Source organism: Mustela lutreola, chromosome 10, assembly GCF_030435805.1.
Source record: "Mustela lutreola isolate mMusLut2 chromosome 10, mMusLut2.pri, whole genome shotgun sequence".
NCBI classification, from domain to species: domain Eukaryota; kingdom Metazoa; phylum Chordata; class Mammalia; order Carnivora; family Mustelidae; genus Mustela; species Mustela lutreola.
In genome coordinates, this window is record NC_081299.1 from 15579432 (window position 1) to 15597839 (window position 18408).

General features: G+C 58.0%; 2 protein-coding genes across 5 annotated transcripts in view; one reads left to right on the top strand and one right to left on the bottom strand.

Moving 5' to 3' along the window:
• Positions 1-568: 568 nt before the first annotated feature.
• Positions 569-8945, top strand: LDLRAD2 (low density lipoprotein receptor class A domain containing 2). Its single transcript, XM_059137435.1, has 5 exons — positions 569-650; positions 2414-2857; positions 7355-7486; positions 8460-8627; positions 8758-8945. Exons 1-5 carry the CDS (start codon positions 569-571, stop codon positions 8943-8945), a joined length of 1014 nt encoding a protein of 337 aa, XP_058993418.1.
• A 391-nt stretch (positions 8946-9336) lies between these two features.
• HSPG2 (heparan sulfate proteoglycan 2) overlaps positions 9337-18408 on the bottom strand; it is a 98770-nt gene continuing 89698 nt past the window's right edge. For all 4 annotated transcript variants that reach the window (XM_059138362.1, XM_059138360.1, XM_059138364.1 and 1 more), the window contains 17 exons: positions 18037-18148; positions 17196-17340; positions 17005-17104; positions 16740-16849; positions 16507-16615; positions 15852-15950; positions 15178-15399; positions 14654-14898; positions 14145-14316; positions 13898-14020; positions 13738-13794; positions 11829-11904; positions 11660-11738; positions 11460-11530; positions 11195-11278; positions 10726-10829; positions 9337-10589 (listed from right to left, as the gene is read on the bottom strand). In XM_059138362.1, coding sequence (XP_058994345.1) covers positions 10417-10589; positions 10726-10829; positions 11195-11278; positions 11460-11530; positions 11660-11738; positions 11829-11904; positions 13738-13794; positions 13898-14020; positions 14145-14316; positions 14654-14898; positions 15178-15399; positions 15852-15950; positions 16507-16615; positions 16740-16849; positions 17005-17104; positions 17196-17340; positions 18037-18148 — 2081 coding nt within the window. In that variant the 3' untranslated portion in view covers positions 9337-10416. The remainder of the gene's footprint in view (positions 10590-10725; positions 10830-11194; positions 11279-11459; positions 11531-11659; positions 11739-11828; positions 11905-13737; positions 13795-13897; positions 14021-14144; positions 14317-14653; positions 14899-15177; positions 15400-15851; positions 15951-16506; positions 16616-16739; positions 16850-17004; positions 17105-17195; positions 17341-18036; positions 18149-18408) is intronic.

The window sequence follows — 18408 nt, forward strand, 5'->3', positions numbered from 1 at the left end:
ACCCCAAACCTGAATGACCTGAAGAAGCCAGCCATGGAATGCTATGGGAGAAGAGCACTTCACATGGAGGGAATTGTGAGTGCAAAGGCCCTGGGGTAGGGCCTCCTGGTCCAGCACTACTTTGCCACTTGCTGCGTCTGTAGGGCCCTGAGAGCCGCCCTTTGATGTGCTGGGCCTCCCTCAAGCTCAGCCCTAAGGTGTCAATTTATCCAGAGCTCAGCAGTTCCCTGAGACTGTGGGCCCCCCTCCCAGAAGCCTTGTGGGTGAACCGGATCTGAGGTTCCTGGTTCCTATCTGGCAGCGGGTGAGTGGCCATCTTCCCCGCCTACTTTCCCCAGGCTCCAGCCTCAGCCCCAAATCTCCATGGCAACCTTAGATACAATCCTGATCTGAAGAAGGATCTGGAGCACAAAGATCACTATAAAGAGACCAGAGGGCTGATGGACTTACCTCCCCTTGCTCCTTGTGTCCTGCCACAGTCTCTGCCAGGCCCCCCCCCAGTCTCCCCAAAGACCCCAAACTGATGATCCTGCAAGTCTGCCCCATTGCTGGGCACAGCAGGGCCTGGATGGAGGTCTGTCTGGGGCAGCTGCCCCAAAGGCTGCTTCTGCTGGGGGCGGCTGCACTGGCTGTGTCTGCTCTGGAAACAGGTGAGCCTGAGGGGGGTTCAGCTGGGGTCAGCAGGGGGTCAGGTCCTCCCACCCTTAGAGACCGTAACCCCATGATAGGCTGGGACCCCTTGAATTGGAGGAGGCTGGAAAGTCTTGTGACTGGTCTTGTTTGGTACTCCAAACTCCTCTGGGAGGCTGGAACTCCAAGTCACCCAGAAATAGGAGTCTGGAGTGTGTATGGGGAAGGAGGCGGTGGACAACAACAACTGTGAACTTTGGGGTCAGACAGTCCGTGTTCATACTCTCAGTGACATCACGGCTTCACCTCTCCGGTTCTGGTTCTGCACCAGCAAAGTGGGAATAAGGGCCCTTGCTCCTTAAGGGACTATTATTACTATGCATATAAGATGAGATAAATGTGTAAGACATTTAGCTCCGGGCACATAAAAGGTGCTCAACTCATTCATTCTCCAAGCCTCCCTCTTTCATTGTTGGCCTTTAGGGCAGGTTCCGGCTTTACTAGATCTGCGAAGATTTGAGACAATGCTCCCACATCCAGAGCCCTGACAGTGAATTTCTTCCCCCAAAGACCCACATCCTGGCTGGTCCTTAACACCCACTGGTGTCCCTACTATGCACCAGAAAAGCCACTTCCTCTTTTCCATCCTTACAAAAATCAGAGCTAGTTTGATTATTTGCACATTATCTCATTCAGTCCTCGCAACAACTCTGTAGCAGTGAGGATGTTTTGGGATGTAAGTAACAGATACCAAACTAACAGAGTTTAACTGATAAGGACATTTGCTATTTCACTCAAGAAGAGTGGCCACAGATGATTCCAGAAATGGTTAATTTAGCAGCTCCACCATGTTGACGTTTTCCATGATTCTCATGATTTCTCATGATTCTCATGACCTTATCCTTGCAAAATGGCTGCTACGGCCCCGGCCCTTGCATCCTCAGACAACTGCTTTCAGGTTTTTTTTTTTTTTTTTTTTTTTTTTTTAAATCAGAGAGGAAAACCTTTTCCAGGAGCCCTCAGCAAACCTCTTCAATCTCATTGGCCAGAATTGGGTCCCAAGTCAATCCCTAAACCCTGCAAATTGAATCAGGATTACAAAGCTTGGTTTAGGCCAATGACCAGGAGACAACCTGGTAGGTTGCTCACTGACAGCTGAGAGATATTAGGGTTCTTTTCCAAAGAGCAAAAGGGAAAGGCTGGAGTAGGCAGAGGCCCAGTTGAGTCTACCCCTCCGGGGATAAGGTACTAATAATAGCTAACGCTTCTGTGACACTCATTAAATGCACAGCACTGTCCTGAGCGCTGAACCTTTACCTGCCCACAGTCCTCTAGTTTCAATTCCAAAATAAGAGAAACTCTGAAAGCCAAAACTCCTTCTTAACTAATGTACAGGTGACACTTGACTTGAACTGATAGGAGGCTGTTTCTTGTCTTTATTTGTCATGCTTAGGGTTATGTCAGCAGACTTGCTCTAGAAAATGTGTTTGATCATGGAGGGCTGCAACATAATCTCCTGTATTACCTACCTTACCTTTCTAAAAATCTGGAAAATTCTGAAACGTATTCCAGAGCTTTTGAATAAGAGATTGAGGACTTGAATTAAATTACTCAACCCTTTGAGTAATTAAATTACTCAAAATTCTGAGATTGGGCAATCATTCCATTTTGTTGATGAAAAAACCGAGGCTCAGAGAGGGTGAGTGACTTACCTGGGGGTCACACAGTGGGCAGGGCTCGAAACCGGGCCGCGCGTTTCCAGGGTTTGTGCTTTTTCCTGCAGCCGACCTGGTGGACCTCTGCGGGCAGACGTGGCAGGGGGCCGGGCTGCTGCTGCGCTCGCACTACGCCTCGCGCAGGTTCTACTTCGTGGCCCCGGACACCGACTGCTGGCTCTGGATGGGGGCGGCGGCCGCCGGCGACAGAATTCGATTCCAGTTCCGCTTCTTCCTGGTCTACAGCTTGGCCGCGGCGGCGCGGGCGCCCCCAGCATCCCAGGCGTCCAACGCCTCCTCCACCGCGCCGGCCGACCGGTGCGCCCCCGGGTCCTACCTGCAGTTCTACGAGGGCCCGCCGGGGGCGCCGCGGCCCCTGGGGGCCCCTCTCTGCGGCCTGACCATCCCGGCAGCTGTAGCGTCCTCCGGGCCCTTCCTGGGCCTCCGCCTGCTCACCAGAGGCCGCCAGCCCCGCGTGGACTTCGTGGGCGATGCCACCTCTTTCCGGCTGGGTGGGTGGGGGCTGTTGGCTGGGACCGGGGGCCCCGAGCCAGGGGCAGCTGTGGGCCTGGGGTCACCGGTGTGGCACCTGCAGCGTGGAGGATGGGGGCGGCTGCTGGAGCCTGGACGAAGTTGGGGCAAGGGGACTGGTAGCGGGCTGAGCGCGCTCCCGGGGGGAGGGGGAGGAGGGAAGGGGGCATTCCAGACCCCCGGAGTCGACCCAATAAATCTGACTCCCAGGGCCCCGATGGCAGTCCCCCTACCAGCCCCTACCAGCCGCCGACATACGCCAGCACACACTCACCCATTCCCAACTCCCACGCACTCCCACACCTGACACCCAGTACCCACACGCACCCTGCACACTCATTCACACGGCCCCCCACTCACACACCTCACGCCTCAACACCCATGCACGCTACGTACCCCATATACCCTGCACACTCATTCACACCACCCCACACGCTCACACCCAACCCCCCGCTCACACACCCTGCACTCTCATTCACACCACCCCCTCACACACCTCACACCCAACACCTACACTCACTGTACTCAACCCTCATGGCCTACACACTCATTCACACATACACACTCACCTGTTCACAACTCCCTCTCCCACACCATTCCTACACTCCCACACCTCACATCCAACACCACTCACAACCTCACGCCTCAACACCCGCCCACGGCACACATCCCCACACACCCTGCACACTCATTCACATGACCCACACTCACACCCCTCGTACCTCAACACCTTTATTCATACACTGCACACTCATTCACACAACCCCACACGTACAAACCTCACATCCCAACACCCACACTCACACACTGTGTATGTGCATACAACTCAGAAGTCTGCGCTCATTTACACAACTCACCCACCCACGTGCCTCGCACACTGCGACACACAAGCCACGCACATCCCATACCGCACACTCCCACACAGTATACATTACATCACACACCTCCTACACAGACAGCACCACTTTGCACACTTAGATATACCTTACACACTCTCAAGTTCACACATGGCTCTTCTTTTTTTTTTTTTTTTAAAGATTTTATTTATTTATTTGACAGAGAGAAATCACAAGTAGATGGAGAGGCAGGCAGAGAGAGAGAGAGGGAAGCAGGCTCCCTGCCGAGCAGAGAGCCCGATGCGGGACTCGATCCCAGGACCCCGAGATCATGACCTGAGCCGAAGGCAGCGGCTTAACCCACTGAGCCACCAAGGCGCCCCACGCATGGCTCTTCTGTCCTGGCTCAGCCCTTCAGAGGGTTGCAGGGAAGCGGAGTGAGGACCCTCAGGGCTGTCAGCGACAGCAAGGAAGGGGAACTCACAGTAGTTAATAGTCACTTGGTACCCACTGCCTTTGCCCTTCGCGTGCCGATGGGTCTGGGCCTCCCGGCCGCACCACACCTGTCTCCTTGTCCTCCTGTTTTTGAGTGGGAAACAGGTTCAGGGAGGTTAGGAAAAGTGCCCAGGCCTCCCCGCTCACAAGCGGCACAGCTGGGCTTCAGCGGCTCGAGTGCATGTCCTCTTGTTCAAAGTGAGTTCAAGGCTTTAGCCCCCGCAGGCTTCCCCAGGACTGGAGATACTCCCGTGTGTCCCAGCAGAGGCTGTGTCCGGTGATGGCGAGTAGGCAAGCTGCCCAAACCAGAAGATTCCAAAAGCACAGAGAAACTTTAGTGCCCATGCTGGCAAGATATCCAGGCTGGGGATTCAAATGTGGGAGTGCAAGCACTTTGAGACTCAGATGCAGGCTCACTGGGAGCTAGACTTCAATGTGCCAGGCCCTGGATGGCCCTTTTTTTTTTTTTTTTCTTAAAGAGTTTATTTATTTATATGACAGAGAGCGAGATCACAAGTAGGCAAGAGAGACAGGCAGAGAGAGAGGGGGAAACAGGCTCCCTCCCTAGCAGAAAGCCCGACACAGGGCTCGATCCCAGTACCCTGACACCATGACCTGAGCTGAAGGCAGAGGCCCAACCCACTTAGCCACCCAGGAGCCCCATGGACGGCCCTTTAACACTGAGTTGGTCCGCCAGAGCCCCAGGGGCCGTCTCATGGCCTCTTTTTTTTTTTTTTTTTTTTAAAGATTTTATTTATTTATTTGTCAGAGACAGAGGGAGAGAGAGCGAGCAAGCACAGGCAGACAAAGAGGCAGGCAGAGGCAGAGGGAGAAGCAGGCTCCCTGCCAAGCAAGGAGCCCGATGTGGGACTCGATCCCAGGACCCTGGGATCATGACCTGAGCCGAAGGCAGCTGCTTAACCAACTGAGCCACCCAGGCGTCCCTCATGGTCTCTTTATTTTTTAAGATTTTATTTATTTATTTGACAGACAGAGATTACAAGTAGGCAGAGAGGCAGTCAGAGAGAGGAGGAAGCAGGCTTCCTGCAGAGCAGAGAGCCCGATGCGGGGCTCGATCCCAGGACTCTGGGATCATGACCCGAGCCGAAAGCAGAGGCTTTAACCCACTGAGCCACCCAGGCGCCCCCCTCATGGCCTCTTTAGACAAGGCCCACCTTCTTCTCCCCTGACCTAGTACCCAGTCTGAATTTTGAATTTTATTTATTTATTTATTGTGTGTGTGACCAAGAGCAGGGGTGGGAAGCAGGGGCAGAGAGAGAATCTTAAGCGGGCCCCAGGCCCAGCATGGAGCCTGTTGTGGGGCTCGATCTCACGACCCTGAGATCATGACCTGAGCCGAAATCTAACAGTTGGATGCTTCACTGACTGAGCCACCCAGGCGCCCCTGAATTTTGGATTTTAGATTCTTTCTCTCTTCTCCCTTAGTCTTTGGCTCTAGGAGGAACTATGGGAAATTTGGACTCTAAATCCTTAGGGCCAAGGTGGTCGCCTTGGGGTCTCCTAGGCTTCCATAGGGCTTCCACAGGCTGCAGCAGGCCCAGGGGCCTGTGATGTGTTGCACACAGCGCTCACTGGCTGATGGAGAATTAACCCCTCCCTCCGTACCCTCCCCCTCTCTCCCCGTGGCCTTGCCTGCTTGCAAGTGCCGCTGTCAGCCAGAGCCAGGGATGCTGCTGGCGTCTGTGTTCGTTCGCATGGACTCCCGAAAGGAGGCAGTGGTGAAGCCCTATCATAGCTCTGGCTTCCTTAGATCAATTTTGTCACTTGAATGAAGAAGGGTTCATTTCACATCATTAGGCCACACACGCAGTCCCCGTCACTCACACCTGCAGGCACAGGCTGCCTGGTTCTTGCACACACGCCTTCACTGACCCTCACACATGACTGCCCATACACAACCACACCACTGTTTGTGTTTTGTGTCACATTCACCCTTACATCTCCATACCTGTTATGTAGTCTTTATTTTCATCTGTAGACAAAAGAAACCCGACTCAAGTTGGTTTAGCCAAAGGAGAATGGGGAGGGACTCCTGTAACTGGGGTATTGAGGTGTTGGTTCAGGTAGAGCTGGATCCAGCAGTTCAAATAATGGCCCCTGGGCTCTGTGTCCTTGTTCTCTGTCTTTGCATTGTGGGAATCTGCTTGGCCTCCCTCTCAGGCAGCTTCTCTTTCTATCTGGCAGTAAGATGATCCCGCAGCTCCAAACCCATGGTCACCATTATAGCTCTAACATCAACAAAATAGAGAGCGAGCATCTTTTCTTATGGTTCTAGCAAGAGTGCCAGTGCCAAGTTTGAGTAGTTATGTGGGCTATGTGTCCATTTCTGGAGCCAGGAAATGGAGTGCTCTGATTCCCATGCCCACCCCTGAGCCAGGGTGTTGGGCAACCCCACCGAACCAGCTTTTCTTCACAGAATGGGATGCTGGGTAAGTCAGCCTCTCTGCACACCATGCACATCAAGTCATACAATTCATTCACCTGCGTGCATATTCATTCATTTAACAAATGTTACAGGGGCACCTGCAATGTGCCAGGTGCTGTTCTAGGCTCTAGGGATAGAGCGATGAACAGCAGAGAAGTCCCTGTCCTCTCTGAGCTGACATCATGGTAGGGGAGACGGGCTATTGACAAATAACCAAGTGAATCCATGTTCTGCTGAGGTGAGGAGGGCTGCAGAGGGATGGAAATCGGGACAAGGAGGCCCAGAGTGCTGGGGGAGGGTGGCATTCCTGAGCGTGGGACTGGATTCCTCATCTGCTGCTTTGATACAAGCTGTGTAGCCTTGGCCAAGTGACCTGAGCTCTCTGTGCCTGTCTTCTGATCTCTGAAATGGGAGTGGAAACCGTGTTTATCGTGTAGGGTTATTGTGAGAACTTCAGGAGCTGGATGTGGGTGAAGCGCTGAGAGCCATGGCCAGCATCAGACAGGAATCAGTAAATGTCAGCCATCCGCATCATCTTGAGGACCATACACCTGTCTCCACCTATGCTTTCATCTGCACGCACACAGAAGCAGCTCTCTGTGGTTCCCAACTCCCATGTTCACTCACTATAGGGCTACGCATCCCTGTGCATCAGGCGTTGGCTCAGGGTCCCCATCTCATGCCTCCCCTCCTGGCCCCAGGAGCCTGCGGTGCCTACTTCCGCTGTCGGAATGGCAGGTGCGTGCCCCCAAGCCTGGTGTGCGATCGCTGGGGCGTGGACAACTGTGGTGATGGTAGTGACCAGGCTTCCTGGCCACCAGCCAACTGCAGAGGTCAGTGATGGGTGCGGCCTGGGCCCTGCTGAGCTGCTAGGAGGGAAACTAGGGCTGACTCCCCTTCCCTGGGGCAGGGCCTCAGTGCAGAGACTGGGGGCAGGGGCAGGGCAGGAGTGGGGAACCTGTGTAGACTGGACTATCTGAGAATCAGAGCAAGTTAGAGCCGGAATGATGCTGGAAGTCATCTAGTCCAGCTGCTTCTAAATGGTATTTCAGTGGTGGAAGCTTTTCCTAAGTGGAATTTTGCAGAGGACCAAGAGGAAGAGATGCTCTATTTAACTGGACATGGAGGCCCAGACCCTGGCTGACTGATGTCCTATCAAGGGACATCAACTTGAGTTGAATCTTCAAGACTTACTTTGGAAACCATTGTCCAGTCTGACTCCCATGTTTTATGTATGGGGAAACTGAGGCCTAGGGAAGGAGAAATGTCTTGCCCAAGGTCATAGAGTCAGGGAGTAGCATGACCAGGAATGACTTCTGTGGACAGGGGGACCAAAACGGAGTACCCAGGAAGCTCTGGGAATCTAAGATGCCACATCTGCAAACAGGGCTGCCATGTACGGTTCAACACGTTGTTTACTGCAAATTAAACACCTGGCTGTAGGTGCTGATAAACCTAACGTTTGGAGTTGTCCTAAACTAAGTGAAATACCACAGGTAAAGAGCCCAGTGCCCAACATGGTGCTTGGTGGCCAGAGAATGCTCAGTACAGACATTTCCTCCTTCTTGAGAAGTAGCCCCATTTGTAACCCTGGGCGCTGGAGCTGGGCAGTGTGAGCTCAAGTCCTCCCCTAGTACTTCCTGCTCTGTGACCTGGGCAAGCGACTTAATTTTTCCAGGCCTCACTTTCCTTATATGAAATGGAAATACTGATAGTAACAAACTCAGACAGGTTTGGGGAGGCTTCAGTGAGCCCAAGTCAAGCCCTGGAAAGTTCTGTGTGTTCCTCTATTATTTCCTGCTGCAGGTCCCCTTCTGGTGCCCAGCCGGGCAGGCGGTACTGATGGCCCTGTGTCCAAGACCCTGACGCTCCCCTCAGCTTTCAGTTCTGCAGAAACCCTCCAGATGGCCGCCCAGAGGACACCCATCACAGGCTGGGCCCCTGAACAGCAGGGTACAACAGCTCCTCTGGGAGGTAGATGGCTCTTGCTTCCCACCTGCTTCCACTCCTCCCACCAAGGTCACACTTATCCCTCCCCATGTGACAAGTACAGGGCAACAGGCCTAGGGTGCGGCCTGAGTGGGCTTTCCTTTTCTTTCTGCAGGTTCCCGGCTCCGAGGTGTGGCGCTGGTCTGCTCACTAGTCCTAGCCTCTGCTGGCCTTCTCGTGGGCCTCCTCTGGTGCTGCTGCTCCTCCCACTGGCGGGCCTGGTGGGCTGGTGCCCAGGGCCTCTGCCCTGGCTGCACCATCTGTTACACGTGTCCTGGCCAGGTGGCTCCTGGGGGGCTGTAGCCAAGTGGGCTGGCCTTCCAGGATCAGGGAGGACATCCCTAGAGGCTGTAGCTTTGGAAATAGGAGCCTGGGCTCTGGGGTCAGACAGACTTAGGGCTCTACCCCATCCCCAGGAGGGCCACCTAACCTTGGGCATGTCACAAAAGCCTCAGACTCAGTCTGTTCCTCTCCTGCCTTGTGGGTGTCGTGAGGGACATGGAGCTAACCAGCCCTGTCACTCGGGTGGCCTCTGGCACCCTGCTAGATCTGAGAAGGGCGGGGGCAGGGGCCTCACCCCCCCACAGCTGCCTTTCTTCACTCCCAGAACTCACCTGCCCACCTTTGCCCACCCCCCGGGCCCCCCTCGGGTTCCACTGAGTCAAGCCCCAGTCAGGGGCACAGGAGACAGCTCTGGCGGGGATAGCACCGTTTATTAAGAAAGATCAAGACAAAGACCACAGGAGGGTCCCTTCTAGGACACAGAGGCCAGGCGTCCTGACCCCACATCTGCGGGCTGCTGGTGGGGAGGTCACGTGCCCCCAGCTGGGCCCTCAGGCTCCCGCAGATGGGGGAAGGGCTGTCATGTCCCCTTCCTGTCCCTCCCAGTCATGAGTCCTGGCATCCCCCACCCAAGGCACTAACTCTTTTCAACCACCAATGCCCTCCTCCCCCCATGTCCCCTGGGCCTTCACTTCCAGATCAGTGGGGGGATATGGCCTGGTGTGGGTGGGGAGACCCTCTCAGTGCTGGGCTCTGCCTGTATCAGCTCCGGGGAAGAGCTGGGGTAGAGTTTCCCTTGCCGCCCCTGAGGGGCAGGGGCCCTGGGCCAGGTGTTGGGGAGTAGGGGTGGGGTGGGGGGCTGCAGGCCAGGAGGGCTCAGTGGGAGGTGGAGGCTGCCAGAGGCAGGTGGCCCGACTGGCTAGGCAGAAGTGAAAGGGGCTGGGACATGGGCTGGTGGGGGAGGGGGAAGGGGGGAGGTGGCCTGTCCAGGGGTGAGCTGCCTTTTGTTCCACAGTTGGCACTAAAGAGCTTTCCCCACCCAGAGGAGGGTGGCAAAGGCAATTGCGAGGCCCCCTGTTCCAGGGAGCTGGTGAGGCACCAGGCTGTGGGCCATGGTTGGCTCTTGTAGGACTGAGGGCTGCCGGAGGGCCGTGGGACGGGGACAGCCCAGCTCTGTGGGGGGAGGGGCTCTCCAGCGGCGGTGACAGTTCTGAGCCCACTCGGCTACTGCGTCTGACCCCCAGTCCTGGCAGCCCTCTGAGGCACCGGCTCTCATCCGACCTGCCCTACCTACCAGCCCGCGGCTCGGCCCAGGGGTGCTGGTGTTGGGGGTGGCATGTCTACCCTCCAGTCCAGCCCAGGGCAGTAGCAGCAAAGCGTGGCATTGCCTCAGTTTCTTACAAAATAGTCATAATAATAATATTAATAATAATATACTCGACGTCGTGGGGCTGGGACGCTGCCCGGGAGTCCGTGTGGGCCAGGCAGCCGCCTATGAGGGGCAGGGGCGGGTGTTGGCGCCAGCCTGGGCACGGTGCTGTAGGTCCAGAGGCTGTGGCGGTGGAGCGCCGGGCCGGGCCGAGTGCAGCACCAGGTTCTTGATGCAGCCGGTGATGCCCGAGGAGAAGCGGCCCCCAGTCAGTGTGGTCACATCGCGGGCTCCGCCTGCAGGCACCGGGGGAGGACGAGGCATGTCAGCTCCCGCAGCCTGGCCTATCCTAGCTCCGTGGGGGCCCCATTCCTTCCCTGGTCCTGGGGAGGGCACCCGAGGCCTGTACCGGGGTCCAAGCCTGGGACTTACCGATATAGATGCTGCCCTTGGTGTTGACAGCCACGTTAGGGCCTGGCGACTGGCCGCTGACCAGCTCCTCACCATCCACCTGGATGGAGCCTCTCCGGCCTTCTCTGTTGGCGGAACAGGGGTGGGGGCCTCATCACCAGTTCCAAGGGACCCCTCCCTTTGCCACAAAGATGCCAGACAGGAAGGCCTGCTCCTGCTTGGAGCTTTTTCCTTCCACCACTGGATGAGATCTAGCCCCACAAACACAGCTTCTTGGTACTTCTCTCAGCTGTCACCTGTCCCCTTGGGTGTCTGCCCTCCCCCCCACCCGCCATGGTGTCTGTGTTTAGGCTGGTGGGCTCTCCGCCCGCCTAGGCTTTAAGTTCTCTCCCAGAGCTCAAAGCCTGCCTCCCTGTACAAGGCAGGCAGCATCCTGTCCTACCCCAGAACTCTGTGCCCTTCACCCCAGTGCCTGGGGGGCCTTTCTTACCGCAGTGCGGTCACCCGATGCCACTCGCCATCATCAATGGGGTCCTCAGAGACCAGGCGGGCCTCCCCACTGCCCAGCTGGTAGCTGCAGTCACACAGGGCCAAGACAGTGAGAGCTGGGCCAGATGGAGCTGGTTTGGGGGGCTGGGGTCCTGGGAGGGCTGCAGCTTCTCGTGGGAGGAGCCATGGTACCGAGCAGAGGGGCAGACCCTGAAGGGGTACGGGGGTCCAGGGAGGGGAAGGAAGGGGCAGGTGCCCGGACCCACCTGAAGACAAGGTGTCCATCCTGAAGCCCGAGACTGATGAAATCCTTGCTGCGGCTGGCATCTCCCAGATCCTGCCAGGGAAGCACAGGGTCGTTGGGGTTCCCTGTCTAGAGAGCCGAGACCCCTGCTGCGGCCTCCACCCTCCTCTCTCCCACCAGGGGGCTGGCGACCCTGAGACCGGGCTGGACGCCCACACTCACCACGCCCTGCCAGAGCAGGAGGCCATTGGCTGTGCTGGTCCTAACTTCCAGCTCGATGGTCTCTGGGACCTCAGGCAGGCTGGGAGTGGAGGAGGCGGGTGAGGGGGAAGAAGCTGCAGGTTCCTGCTCCCCTCCCTGAACCCAATGGCTCCCCTGGCACCTATCTTACCTCCTGGAGAAGATGCGGCCAGGGAAGGCAAGGAAGCCACCATCGTGGAAATAGGCTCCATACTGTCCAGGGGCATCTGCGGGAGGATGTGGGGACAGTGAGATCCCTGCTCGCCTGGATGGGGCGGCCACCGTGCTGGCTTCCGGACCCCTACCTCCACCCCAACGTGTGCTACCATGGGGGCCCTGAGCCTGCAGTCTCCAGAGACCCCAGAGGGCTCTGGACACAGGTCAGGGGCCTGTGAACTTGGACGGAGAGATACTGGGGCTCTCATTTCAGTGAAATGGAGTTGTTCCTTCCGTTATGCATGTGGGCAGCAAACCCAAGGGGCCATAGCAGGACTTATGATTTGTCACTAATACATCATCGGAAAATTTTAAATATTTTGAGAACTTTATCTCAGTACAGTGGGTTTCCTCTGAAATCCTATGTATTTTATTTTATGTACTCAGTAGGGTCCAGATAGGGTGATGAACAACTGTCCCTATTTGCTGAGTCCTGTCCTGGTTTTAGTTCCTGAAGTTCACATCCCGAGAGACCCCCTCAGCCCTGAGCAGACCAGGAGAGCTGGCCACCTAGGTCCCTGGCACATAGAAGTTTCAGAGCCCTTGTGTTCCCTCTCTCTTACAGAGGGGAGGGGAAGACAGGCTTGGGGTGGGTGTGAGCGACCTGCCCAGAAAGTGGGGAGCCAGCATGGCCACCCAGACCTTTAGGCCCCAGTGTCCATACTGGGTGTGGTTCCAGCATCCCCAGCCCTACCTGCTCAGACCCATCTTCAGGCCAGTGCTGGTCCCTGTGGGCCTAGAAGGGTAGGGGCACTTGGCCACTGTCCACCCAAAGATGCGAACAGTGAACATTTCCTGAGCACCTACTGTGTGCCAAATAACCTACGAGGGGTGTCACAGCTGGCTGCAAGCACCCTTTCATTTAAAGGGATCCTTACAATAATCCTGTGGATTAGACATAATGTTAATAAAAGCTAACATTCTGCACCTACTGTCGACCAGACGTTGTTCTAGGCATTTCGAGTACATTAAGTAATTGTATCCTGACACAAACTTTTATCCAACCCTTGTGGAAGAATGTCACTCCTCTTTATTTTACACATAAGGAAACTAAGGCACAGAAGGGTAAGTGACTCACCCACGGGAATGCAGCTAGTAGGCGGCAGGGCTAGGATTTCAATCCAGAGCCCGTGTTCTTAGCTGCTCTACCACTACTGCTCCTATCACATTAGTGAGAAGGAAAAAGATGGCTATATACAAAACAGTTAGCCCAGCATCCCTGAAAGTTTAATAAACACTGATTTTTTTTTAAAAATGATCACTGCGGGGCGCCTGGGTGGCTCAGTTGGTTGGACGACTGCCTTCGGCTCAGGTCATGATCCTGGAGTCCCGGGATCGAGTCCCACATTGGGCTCCCAGCTCCATGGGGAGTCTGCTTCTCCCTATGACCTTCTCCTCGCTCATGTTCTCTCTCACTGTCTCTCTCTCAAATAAATAAATAAAATCTTTAAAAAAAAAATGATCACTGCTTTTAAATAGCCTGTGGAATCCTTGAGAAGGTAGGTCTTGCCTTGTTCATCGTGTATTTCCTGCCTCAACGGCAAGGACGGGCACAAAAGAGTTTGTTGACAGGATGTGTGAACGTAGAGGAGGAAACTGAGGTCAGAGTGGCTCAAGGACCCACCCCGGGCGGCCTTGCCGGCTCAGCTAGCCAGAAGTATCGGGCGTGCTCCAGCTCTGTGTTGCTGGGCTCTTCTTTGTTCCCTCACTCTGAGCCCAATGAGCCTCTCGCGTGGCCTTGTCCTGCTCACAGGCCAGAAACAAGAGTGTGGGCTCCTTGGGAGATGGGCTGACATGGGAGGCCAGGGAGGAGATAAGCCTCTCTGGCCACAGGAAGTACATACCGTTACCCCCGCTGCCTTCCAGATGCCACTCGGACTCTGCTGTGCCTTGTCCAGGGCCTATGAAGAGAGGCAGGTGCGGTCAGCAGGCACAGACACTGCGGGCCCCGTGTGTCGCCCCCAGGGCCACAAGTGGGAGGTGGGGAGAAGCCGGGACAGTTACCTTGTTGGCAGCGGGGCCCAGAGAAGCCGGGGGGACAGAGGCAGCGGGTGCCCTGGCAGGTGCCCCCGTGTAGACAGGGCTCAAGGAGCCAGCAGGGGTTCTCCCCATGCTCACACAGGTCTCCTGCGGGCCAAGGCACCATGAGCAGGTGTGGGTCAAGGCAGCTGCCCCTCCTCTCTGCACCCTCCCCTCGATTCCCCTGCCATCCCCCCGCGCCAGAGCCAGGGTCAGGGGTGGGCTCGCACACCTTTGAAGCCGTCTGCACACAGGCACTGGAACTCGTACTCGCCGGCTGGCATGCATGTGCCACGGTTCTGGCAAGGCTGGCGCTCACAAGGGGAGCCGCTGTAGCACTGCCCGATGCCCCGGCTGCCCAGGAAGCTGTAGGTGAGGTCCAGCCGCTTCCCATTCACGGACACCTGTGGCACAGGGACGCTGAGGGGCTCTGGGCATACCGGGGGCAGAGGCCAGGCTGCCCAGTGGAGGGTAGCTGGGATCCCAAGTGGGAATATGGGTGTTAACGGGGGTTGTAGCACAGGCGACGGAGGAACCTAAGCTGAAGACCTCCTGTGTTCCAGGGATATCCAGCACGGTGGTCGCTCCTCGATGGAGTGACCCGCTGCACAGAGGAGGGAACTGAGGCTGGCAGGAAAGTGCCCAGGCTTGCTGTGGGGTCAGGGGTAGGGGGGAGCTGGCCTGCACCCTCTTCTTCCCTCCCCTCTCCTCCCCTGCGGGCCCCTGGGGGCTGCTGCTCACCTCGCCCACGCAGCCACGGAAGTGAGTGCTAATGTTGGTGGCCGGCGGCAGCCGCACAGAGGGCTCCACGCCCCCGAGGTAGAGGAGTGTGTGCAGGTTGAGGCCCTGGCTCTTGCCTGGCGAGGAGCGCAGCACTGGGGGTCTGCTGTTCACGCGCAAGCTGCCGTCCTTGTTCAGACGCTCGGCGGACACTCGGTGCCAGTGGCCCAGGACCAGTGGCTCAGGGCTCCGCAGCACGGCCAGCCCTGGTGGGGGGATGCCAGATGGGGATGGCGCTCGCAGAGGGTCCCTCCTGCCCACTCCATACAGGTACTTGAGCGGACAGGACATTCCAGGAGGAACCCGACAGAGGCCTAGGAGACTTGCCCAAACTCCCATGTGGAGAACGGATGTCACTGAACAGGGGACTCGGGTCGGTCTGACTTCTGAGGGTACTCCTCCAGCCCTCCTTAGGGCATGGGGAGCCGAGGGGGGTGCACAGCTCGGCGCCCAGAGCCCATCTGTCCTTGGTGTCCCACGCTTACCTGACCCTAACTCGTAGCGGAACTCCAGGTGGCCGCCGACCATCGCCAGGGACACGAAGTCCTCCACGGGCCCGCTCTTCCCCCCGCTGAACACCAGGATGCCGTCGGGTGCCAGTGGCTTGAACTCCACGTCCAGGCGCAGCTCGTGGTGTGTGTTGGTGAGTGCGGGCAGTGCCAGGTAGGAGCCAGTGCCCGACATGGAGGGGGTGGTCACTGTCACACCTGCGGCAGCCACAGCTCAGCCAGGCTCAGAGGGGGTCCCAGCTCCCCTGCCTGGCCCGCTCCAGACCCTGGGGCTCAGGACTGGCTGGGTAATAGCTACAGCTGTACAGGAGTCCCTGCCCTCAGGCCCCACAGAACAGGCTGGAAGCGGGGAGGGGTGGGGGGGGTGGGGGGTGGGGGGTGGGTGGGTGGGTGGGGGTTGGGTAGGTCGGTGGGGTGGGGTAGGTCGGTGGGGGTGGGGTAGTTTGGAGGGGAGAGTGGGGAGGTGGCTTTTACAGACCCTCCTGGGAGGGATTCAGGCTGGGCAGAGGTTTAGCCTGGTGACTTTGAGGCCTTCTGGCTCTGGACTCATGTTATCATCCACACAGCCCTTTGTGACCTCCGAGTGTCCCTGCCCAGCTTCCCTCCTCCATCCCGGGCTCCCCCAGGGACTCTGGTCTAGCTCCACTCACCTTCCTCACACCTCACCCCTGAGCGGCCCAGGTGGCAGTGGCAGGTGTAGCCTCGGCCATCAGGCCGGTTCACACAGGTGGCGTCTGGCCCACAGGCCTCTGGGGGACAGAGGAGCCAGCAAGAAGGACACTGAGGTGGCCTGGGAGAGGGCGGGGTCCTGATGCTATAGCCCTACCTACTGCAGCCCCAGAGCCATGACCAGCCTGGGAGGACTGCATCCGGAGACTGGGCAGGAGGAACGGACGACAGCAGGGTAGGGAGCACCAAGGAGGCTTGGTGGGGGACAGCACAGGAGGGAAATGCAGGAGTCATGGGGTAGCTGTGTGCGGTGCTGGGTATCCGGGAGGCAGGTCATGGGCGACTTTGGTGAGAGTTGGGAAGGAGATAGGTGCCTGGGGTGTTAGGGGTGCCCGGCAGCAGTGACAGGGGTAGGACGAGTAGCTGGGCACTGGGGTCAGGGGTGAGAACTCGGGGAGCAGAGTGGGTGTTAGGGTGGCAGGGATCGAAGTCAGTAGCTGTGAGGAGAGGTGAGCACTTGGGTGAGTGACAGAGTGAGCTAAGTAGGGTCAGCCCTGGGGTGGGGGGGATGGAGGAGCTGCTACGGGCAGAGGCGAGCACTTGGGGCGGCAGTGACCGGAAGGGTGGGTCACACACCTGGGTGGCAGTGCAGGGCCTGGGAGTGCTCACAGCGGCTCCCGGTGAAGCCGGCCGGGCAGATGCACACATAGCTGCTGCTCTCCGAATCCTGACATTGGCCCCCGTTCTGTGAAGCCGCCCCAGAAGTCAGGCAGAGAACCCCCTGGCTCTCCCCTACTTCCCAGGGTGGTCATCCGGGTGGAGGGGCAGCAGCTGGGGGTAGTGAGGGGCGCATGGTGTTGTAGGGTTACCTGGCACGGCCGGTCCCGACAGGTGGGACAGTGGGAGATGCCGTGCGCTGTAAGGTTGAGGTCGTGGAATACGATCTCCTCGCCCTGGATGCGCAGCTCCCGGACACAGCCTGGGTGGTGGGGGACCATGATGAGGACAGCGGAGGGTGCCAGGAGGCCTGCCCAGCCCACAGCCCACACTCCGCGGTGCTCCCAGACTCCCCATAGGCTCTGCCAGCCGGCCTGCCGAGGCTCAGCCAGGCATGGAGGCCGGGTGGGGGCTCACCTACGAAGCCGCTGCTCAGCCCCGCCTTGGGGATGGCATTGTAGTCGGGGTAGCCACCCAGGTAGAGCTCCTCGTTTAGGTCCAGACCCTGGAACTTGCCCTGGGGAGTGGAAAAGCCCGGATGGCAGATGGGTTGGGCAGAGGAGGGGAGGGGGCTAGAAGTGGGGGTGGGGGGGGCAGTGGGACCTCACCTGAGAGGTTCCGTTGACCGGGGCCAGGCTGCCCACGATCAAGGAGCCCTGGGTTAGGCTGCGCAGCAGGGTCACGGTGTGGAACTGACCCAGCGCCAGCGGCGTGGGGTGGCGGATGGTGGCCATGCCCGAGCCTGCGTCAAACCTGCTCCCCAGGGTGGGGCCAGGGTGGGAGAGAGCGTACGGGGCTGGTCAGAAGGGCCGGGCAGGGGGCCCAGCCTGGGGAGAGGTGATGTCACTGTTTCCTGAAGTTCTGATCTAGTTCCTGTCCCTGCCTTGTCCTCCCCCATCACCCACCCCCAGCTCACCCCAACCCTGCCGCTTCCTCAGATCCTTTCCTCCCCGACACACCCCCCATCCCTAGGGCTTACCCAGAGCAGCCGCGGGGCACTAACTGCCCTTGGCTCTGTGGCCCTGGGGATCACCTTGCTGCTTTCCCTCTTTATGGCTACTCTTCCCCAGCCAAAGTCATCTATTGCCCCGAGGGCAGAACTCGATCTGTCTGTATCAGTGCCTGGCACAGAACAGACAGGTGTCCAGCAAATAGTTTTTGAGCGAATGAACGGACAAGTCCTGGTCTGCAGGGGTCCCACTCAGCAAAGACATGCTCGGCACCACTGAGCATCTCGGCCGGAGTTTTGTGCGAGTCTAGGCGGCTTCCTCCCACGGCGGGCCGACACACAGCGCCCGCTCCGGCAGATCGGGCGGTCACCGAGGGTAACGGCCGCGCCTCCTCCATCCTCCTTCATTCGGCTCAGTCCGGGGGTGTGTGCCTGACTGAAACCCCGCAGTCTGGTCCCCAGCCCCCTTCCCTCGTAAATGGGGAGGGCGAAGGTCTCACCGAAACTCGGGCCTTCCCCCGACGAGGCCGAAGGAGATGAAGTCAGGCTGCCTGTTGGTCAGGTTGGTGGGGCTCCCTGGGATCTGCTTCTGGCCATTGTACAGCAGCATCCCTTGGGTGGGGGGAGGGCACAGCTGTGTCGGGGCCCCCCACCAGCCACAGGCTCCCTGGCCACCTATCCCCAAATGTGAGTGACCGCAGCCGGGGAGCGGTCACTCTCCAGCTCCTGTCCCTCCCTCCACACGCCCTGCACAGCCAGGCCTTCTCACGGTCTCTGGATCGGACTGGCTCAGAGCGCCTAAAGACAGGGAATTTGTTTCACTCACACCAGAGGGCCTACCTGAAGGAAGGCAGGGAGGCAGAGACTCACCA

Bases quoted from the DNA above. Each gene is read 5' to 3' on its own strand.
- LDLRAD2 (XM_059137435.1), top strand. From the start codon at position 569: ATGGAGGTCTGTCTGGGGCAGCTGCCCCAAAGGCTGCTTCTGCTGGGG. The intron at 651-2,413 runs GTGAGCCTGAGG...TTTTTCCTGCAG, and splicing joins TGTGTCTGCTCTGGAAACAG to CCGACCTGGTGGACCTCTGC. The intron at 2,858-7,354 runs GTGGGTGGGGGC...TCCTGGCCCCAG, and splicing joins TGCCACCTCTTTCCGGCTGG to GAGCCTGCGGTGCCTACTTC.